Source organism: Anneissia japonica, unplaced genomic scaffold (genome assembly GCF_011630105.1).
Source record: "Anneissia japonica isolate Jap-2015-1 unplaced genomic scaffold, ASM1163010v1 scaffold426_len1935630_cov189, whole genome shotgun sequence".
NCBI lineage: Eukaryota > Metazoa > Echinodermata > Crinoidea > Comatulida > Comatulidae > Anneissia > Anneissia japonica.
The window spans coordinates 1,065,830-1,074,252 of NW_022713172.1; the positions used below are offsets into that span (position 1 = coordinate 1,065,830).

The 8,423-nt window shown below is 33.1% G+C and overlaps 2 protein-coding genes across 2 annotated transcripts in view; one reads left to right on the forward strand and one right to left on the reverse strand.

The window, feature by feature from the left end:
* The window catches only part of LOC117108311, a 10,253-nt gene extending 9,731 nt beyond the window's left edge, over positions 1-522 (forward strand). Inside the window, exon 9 of the mRNA XM_033250288.1 lies at positions 511-522. Within this exon, the coding sequence (XP_033106179.1) occupies positions 511-522 (12 nt within the window). The remainder of the gene's footprint in view (positions 1-510) is intronic.
* A 1,612-nt stretch (positions 523-2,134) lies between these two features.
* On the reverse strand, positions 2,135-7,591 carry LOC117108367 (keratin-associated protein 4-5-like). Its single transcript, XM_033250364.1, has 7 exons — positions 7,455-7,591; positions 6,913-6,932; positions 6,729-6,794; positions 5,781-5,846; positions 4,538-4,603; positions 4,047-4,124; positions 2,135-3,753 (listed from the first exon to the last, which is right to left on the reverse strand). Exons 1-7 carry the CDS (start codon positions 7,512-7,514, stop codon positions 3,588-3,590), a joined length of 522 nt encoding a protein of 173 aa, XP_033106255.1. The 5' UTR covers positions 7,515-7,591; the 3' UTR covers positions 2,135-3,587.
* Positions 7,592-8,423: the final 832 nt, after the last annotated feature.

Below are 8,423 nucleotides of genomic sequence, written 5' to 3' on the forward strand. Positions count from 1 at the left end.
TATATATATAACTGTATTATACATCAGATATCATCATATGATACTAAATCATATCATAACATATCATATAATATTACAGTATACCAATTTATTTCAATGTGTCTATACTGAGGCCTAATTAATTACTCTAGACCTGCTAAGCAACACAACCGCGTAAACATACGCAGCAAGCACGTGCGTTTGTGAGACAACACGTGTGTTTTGGTAATGGTCTTCCATTTCTAGTATAGCGCATAATACATTTCAATGGCTCACTGCACTCTTTTACCTAGTGTCAAGATAAAAGAATAAAAACAACATAAAACAAGAACAAGAAAGATTAGAATTGTGAAAAGAGATGAGATTTAAGTCCGGATTTAAAAAGGGCCAAATATGAAGATGACCTATTTTGGAACTTTTAGGCCTATCATTTGCTCTGTTATGATTGGTCGGTTGTTAAGTTCGATTGACAATCCAGTTATTGTTTGACATTAACGTACATTACATATATTACTGTGCTTTAATTTTCAGCTTTTATTATAACATTATTATTTAATGTTAAGACGAGAAAGGGAGAAAACATTTAACAATAATTTCCCAGTCGAATTATGGTTGTCTTTTTGAGATGTACTTGCAAAAAATCGTTGCGAGAGATGCTTGTGAAGACTCTGCGAGAGATGGACTTGTGAAGATCGTCGAGGTATATGCCTACACGGTTTATAGCTGTGCTTCAAATAAGTTTCTCCATCAGTTGAACCAGGAAAATATAAAACATATTTATGATAGGCCTATATATCTTTGAGGTGTGCTTGAGGAACAACATTTCTTTAAATTGATGTTACAATAATTCATCCTATTCAATTTGTGGCATTCTTGGTAAGGTAAATAGAAATATTAGACCAAATAAAAAAAAATAGTTGTTTAGCGTCGCATCCCAACAAAATTTTAGGTAAGGAGGGGGGTTTTGTTTGGTGTTTTTATGTATATATCTACAGTATCATTAATCTACGAATCTGTGTTTTATTAGATGGTACCGTACTTTAACAATACCTAGGCACAACTGGGATTGCATAAGCTACAAACTCACACATTGCCACTGAGCATGATCTTAGAGTATTTTCACTTTTCAACATCATGAACAAAGTAAACCAAAACAAAGAAATTGTTCCAAAAATTTAATATTTTCAATTTCATTCAGAAAACAAAAGTGTTAAAATTAGTCATTTTCATTAGGCCTGCAATAAATATTACACCTGGTTGGTGAAATCGCAGTTTTAATTCACTTAAAAGGCCTATACGATTTTGATTAGCATTGCCTGGACAATATTCATATTTTTTTAATTACAATAAAAAGTTGTCGCCTCTAAATTTTTTATTCTGGCTCGAAAATTCAGGTGGGGTGGTGACGCTAAATAGTATTTTTTTTTTTGGCCTTATGGAATTGATTTAATAAGCAATAATTATTATGAGTGTTTTTTTCAGTTTAAATATCAAACTCTTACTTTATGCAATGTCTACATAACCTAACAACATAAGGATATATCGTCATGTTATTAAATATTAGGGCTATAGGCCTATTATATAAAAATGGATATTTCTATTAGGCCTATTATATAAAAATGGATATTTCTATTAGGCCTATATACACATTAATATGGTATTGCTAAGCACGCGTGTTTAAAACCTTTAATGGTTCATATCTATATACACATATTATATTAAAATTGTACTGTAAATACATACTTAAGCTATTTTACGTGTATTTTTTCATGAAATAAAATATTCTTTTATGAGTTCAATTTAGTTGGTGTAATTAAAATAATGTAGTAGCTTGCAGAATGACGTCACCTGGCTGTGGCAATGTTAATGTGGGATTTGATGTTACCTATAGTATGTCGTCGTCATTCAAACGTCATCAGCTGGACTATAGTTATAGAATACATTGTGGACGAGCTGTGGGGTGCACCATGCTATGTTTCAGCGAGAATTTCATACTTTTTAAGTTAGTAAGATTTAAACACAGCAACCTATTACTGAAGCGGCTTCTAGGGCTTTGCTTAGAGTGAAAGCAAAAACAAATAGTACCTTAAACATAACTAATGCCAAATTTCTAGTGACTATTTCAATACTATGCAAAACAGCAAAATTAAACACATTTGTTTACTACATGTTGATTTTAATTCAATTTCAATTATATTCAATGCTTTATTGATATAGATACTCTCGAAGTCTATTATCAGCATTATGTTAATTTTACAAAGATATAAAAATATCAACATATTAACAAAAGAAAATACAGATAACAAAAGAAAAGGAAATACAGAGTATGTAGATACTTATCACAAAAAACAAATCTAAATCATGTACATATTCAATCTGGGATTACAGACCCCTGGTCAAGTGTAAATAACTATGAGAAAGAAGAATTGAACAGAAAATGTGACGTTAACATTATAACGGGTGAAATCCCGTGTCGATAACATCTCAGTCCGTGCCATTCTGGAATGGTGTGCAGTGGCGTATCTTGAAGTCTTGAAATGGGGGTGCTGATGGGGAGCGTGCGGGTGAAGGGGCTCGATGATCATTTGAGGGGTGGTACTAACTCGCAAAATAAGGTAATTTTAGATAATTTTATCTACTTGCAAGTGATTTTTTTGTGGGGGGGGGGGGGGGGAGCGGGTAATTTTTTGAGGGGTGTGCGCCCCCCGCACCCCTGGATACGCCACTGATGATGTGAACATGAAGCTGCATAATTAAGCGCTTCTCAACGGCGGCTAGACAGTCACGGATCATGCCAATATGAAATACCGAACAATGGGGCTGCGAACTATGGGTAGCTCTCCTACCTTTCCTTACACATATTATAGGCTTATTAAAATTATAGTGTATAATTACTACATAGGATATTTCACGTGTATTTTTTCATGAAACAAAATATTCTTTTATGAATTGGGTTTCGCTGATGTAATTGAATTTAGTAGCTTGCTGAATGACGTCATCTGGCTGCGGCAACTTTCCTACCCCTAAACAATGTGATTAACCATCCAGACGACCATACATCTACATTTTAAATTTTATGCATTAAGAATTTATGGATTTAGATTTAAAAGTTTGTTTCTAACCAATGTCGGATTGGGTTTAATATTGCTAAATTATAAGTACAGTATATCTTTATTGAGATATACTACTGTATATCAATAGTTCCAAGTTATGTCGTCCTCCCAAATGCTAATTTTGATTTCAGGAACTGTTAAAGAGATACAGATTTTTTAATATTCAAAAACTGGGGGAAAAGGTGGAAAAAAGAGAGGTTACGCCCCCAGTTTTTAAATGTTCACATTGTATTTCATATACCGTTCCCAGGTTTTTCGTCAAACAAATTGTTTTCTGTCTTAATTAGTTCTACACATATCAAAACATATTTTTCCTCCGGAGCATGACTTTAAGAAACAAAAGTATAAACACAATAATATTATGATTAGAGTACAAAAGTAAATAAATTAGTTGTCACAAAATTATAACACAATCAATTTTACGATTCTCTGTTATGCGCTGTAGGCCTATAGTACGCTTTTTAACAACTTTTATTTTATCTAGACCTATATATTTTAATAATGTTCCGTACATGTTTTCAATTCGTTTTCGAATCGATTATATGGGTTGGCATCTGCTCTATATATTACGACCTCATTGGGTTTACGAGAGCAGCATGCCCGGCAACAGACGGCGATACAAGACGAAAGGAGAAGTAAGAATGCGAAGCTCGAAATAGCCCTGGGTAGATAAAAATAAATATCATTAAAATTAAAACTTCTATTCCTACTACTATGCATTGATTTTCAAAACTAACTATATTCTATCATGCGATCTGGGGCCGGCTTGCTGGCGTTATTATTATTATTATTATTATTATTACTATTATTATTATTATTATTATTATTATTATTATTATTATTATTATTATTATTATTATTATTATTATTATTATTACTATTATTATCAAGATTAAAATCAATTCGTTTTATTGCTCTTAAACAGTATAAAACAAGTAAGGCCGCCATACGTACCATATCCACCAGAAGGAGTACCATAGCTGATTAGCGCAGCATAAGTTTGTGCCGCAGCAGAAGTGGTCATCATCACACCTTTTTGAATGTATCAAAGCAAATTTATTGTCAGAGTCAATGATGGATAGAAACGAAATAAGATAGATGGGAAAAGAGAACGGAAATAAAATTGGGATATGCTTATTATTATTAAAAAATAATTTAAAAAAAAACAAACAAACACAGCCTTTCCCTGGAAATCCTGTCATGATGGTGTAATTGGTGATCCAAAATATTTATTTAATTTATTCAATTTCCGGGTAATACGATAGCAAAACACAAACCAAGATTCATTGAGGATTGCCACTAAATGTGCAAACACTATCAAGAGCATAGCTCTCCTATACTGAGCACTTTACATTACTGTTTTCACTATTTTCTATTATTATTGCATAATAGTATTTTATTTTGTAACAGAACGGCATAATATAATACTGAAAATACTGACTCACCCGCCAGCACATTTGAATGCACAGCACTTGTTTTCACCACAACAGTATTCATTCCGGGGATCACAACTAAAACAAATAATAAAATACAAGACATAATAAATATAGGGCCACAATTCATGGTTCATTTATTTTGGGGGTTTATTTTGTTATTTTTTTTAATTTGTCATACTTTTAACTATGTTTTTCGATGGCGGTTGAATTAAATAAATAAGTTGTAAGTTTGATTGACACCTAGGAAGCTTCATTACTTAGCGAGGATAGCGATTTACCACCCAGGCCTGCACAAGTCTGATTCCTTATCAGGGGGATTTTCTTTATTTATCTCTTTTAAAGCACCATATATTAATAATTATACACATACAGTATTTACAAAATATTGAACGAGTAGTCGCTAGTCGTTAATGGAACGAATCTTTTGCAAAGAGTGTCCTTGATACAAATGTGTATGTTTGAATAAATCGCCATGTTAACCTCAAACTTAAGTCAAGTTCTCACCGACGGGGGCCCTATCACATCCTACTGGTTGCCTCTCTTGTCTTTATCTCAACTGTTTGTAAACATTTTACACAATACTGTTGGCTCACAATTGTTTCTTATTTAAAAGATTTTTTTTTTTTTATTTACAATTAAAGTAGTGACTTAAGGTCTTTCAAAAACTCTAAAGACGTAACCATATTATTCAACAGGCCTATGTCTTATAAACAAGTCAAGTTGACTTGTGGCCGAGTTGACTGTGGCCGAGTTGACTTGTGGCCGAGTTGACCTGCACCCTTATAAACTTAAGCGTGTATATACACATTTCGTATCATAGCTATTTTGCTTTATAAACATAGATCTGAAATCTATGATCTTTAAGGCAGCGAATATTCATACGAATGAATGACGTGTTATCACACACAATGCTAAATATGTCTTGCAAGTGTTTCGTGTGGGAATTGAACCCACGACCTCCCGATAACTAACCTGGTGTCTTAACCACTCGACCACCGAGCTTGCACTTGGTGGGGAGTAACAGCGGGTACTCTAATGCTATTCCGATGGCGTTTTTTCGTCAGAAGATATAACATGATGTTCGCCCTACCTCTACGTAGTAGCATTGCAGTACCCGCTGATATTCGGGAATCGTATTCATCACTAGCCACCAAGCGCAAAATTCGTGGTCCGAATTAGAACAATAACCTCATATCAAATCTAGGAACTGGTGTAACAATAGCCACTGCCCAATCTAAAATTACGAGCTTACAATTCTGAATGACACTCATGATGGCAGCATTTTTCGTTTCCACAGCAATACTGGTCGACAGCACAACTAGCAATGAGAAAAAAACACACTCATAGTGTAATCATTATTGGAACGTTAGCGAAATCATGCAAAAAATACAACAAACATTATCCAACAATGTAAGCCTATCTTTAAAAAATCATTAAAATTATTTCTAAGAATTATCGAAACATAAACTCTAAAAGATGATAACATATCGAATGCTCTCTCCAGTGCTTATTATAATTACTACCGTATTTTCACGGAAAGCTGAAATATATGAAACAGAAATAGAATGATGTTTTTTCAAATATTTGTATTGTTTTAACCTTCAATTGATTTATTTGTCGGTTACATACTTTTATTATATTCAATTACTCATGTCAACAGTATGATACGTTTAATGTACATCGATGTAGCTGTTTTAGCTCAGTACATTTTTATTAAGAGTTGTTATAATGCAGTTTTCTTTTCTAATTAGGGTTTATTGCTCACGTATTTCCATATTTTTACGTGGGAACTTATTGGAGTAATTTAATGAGACTGATCAAAACTTTAAAATTGTTTAAAGTTTTTGTAATTATAATTTGGTAAGGCCTACATGGAAGTAGGAGCGGAAGTAGGGCCTACATCGCTACACAAACGTTATAGCTTTACAAAGTAGGCCTAATTGTTTACATAAGTATTAATCATTAACTGATAACCGTGCTACGTGATTTTAACGAATAGGCCAAAATGCAAAGGAGGAGGAATTCGTGTAGAGTTTAAAACGGCCGTCTGAAATATATCTTCATTATTTTAAATAACGTAATAACATTTGAATTATACTATATCTAAATATTCACGACGTATTTGTTATGCATAAGTTATCTATTTTTATTGCTGCAAGTTTAAAGATAATGAATTTCGTAGTATAATGAAATAACTTACTTAGTTGATGAGCAGTCCTTCAAACAACATTCATGAGGTCCGCAGCAAAATTCCAGAGGACCACATCTATGTAATTTAAATAATTAATAACATTACCATAATAAATTAGGCCTATATACAATTTAATGATAATCAATCTCTTATATTTTGTTGGAATGAACCATTTAAAATATTGAATACTTACTCGTTTGAGAAACATTGGGCCTGAAAAATAAAAGTGAAATTGTAAATCATATCAATAGACCGATATTATTATAACGAAAGGCAAATAAATGCAAGAAATATGAATCTCTCTCCTCTGAGTAGCGTAATACTGAGAAGCACTTGAGGTGTTTAAGGGCGATTCTCCTGATTGCTATATTTTAAACAATTACATTTTATCTACGTGTGATAGCAAGAAAATAATGTATATTCATTTAGTCTTGCAAGGACGAAATATGCTGGAATAGATTAAAGTGATTTGTAATCCTGTGTCTTCTAAAAAACTTAATTTTCTAAGAAATGAGCTGTTGATTGACTGAAAAACAGCAGATGATGTCGTATTGTATTTTTCAAATTTGGACGATTAAAAATAACAGAGGCATAATTTCAAAATAAGAACGACTGTTATACAATTTTGTACATGCATTTCCGCCGCCACGTACTTCTTTTAAACTCTCTCGATTCCCAATTCTCTCTCTGAGGATGCCTTTAAAATAATTTCATTTTAAGAAACATATTACTTACGTTGTCTGCAAGAACAACGGGAAGCACACAGAGCATAAGTAGTGCGAGTAGTTTGGCCATCTTGAATTCTGATCAGTCCTAATGATCAGAGTCCATGTAATGACGTCCAGCGCATTAAGTATTATGATAAGGAATATTATCAACTGTTATCATAACAATCCTATATTGGTTTACCATTCGATTTACAAATTTCAGTACTAATCATAATCACATGACGTGCTTTATCATGATTCTCCTTGAATACCCTTTAACCTTACCAACTTGATGATTTCATTTAGTTCCCTCAATTGATAATTTATATTATTATTGTTTGTGAGTGGGACGGAATTGCATGATTTCAATAGACAAAAAGTGCTTTGGACATACTTCTGGTGAGATTAATGTTTTAATCCCAGTAGTCTATGCCTAAAAGTCATAGTGGGGCGGATATGTGACATTTGTCTGGAAAGAAGCATGAAACTTTGTCCTAGAGGGTTTTTGAGTAGACCTATGCCGATCCCAAAAATTGCGGGAATCACGACGTCACTCCAATCGTTCCCGCCGAGAATATTTGAAAAAAATCAAAATGGCCGCCAAAAAACCCCCCCAAAAAACAATTTTGGCAGTTTAAATGCTTTAGGTGTTTACATTACCATGATTTGGTGTCAATACCCATGCTCTTTAGTTCAAAGAATCCATCGTTATCGTCAAAATGCAAAATTAAATAAAATATTTAAAATGGCTGCCAAAAAACACAATTTTTGAAGTTTAAAGGTTTTACGTGCTTATATTACCATGATCTTGGCGTCAATACCCATGTTCTTTAGTTTAGGAATCAAATAGAACATATATAAAACGCCATAGCATACATCTTTATTAAATGTGACGTTCAAATTATGGCCGCCAAGAGAAACAAATATTTGCTATTAAAACGCTGCGAATGCTCCAAGTACCATGACATTGGTGTCAATACCTAAGGTTTTTAGGTCA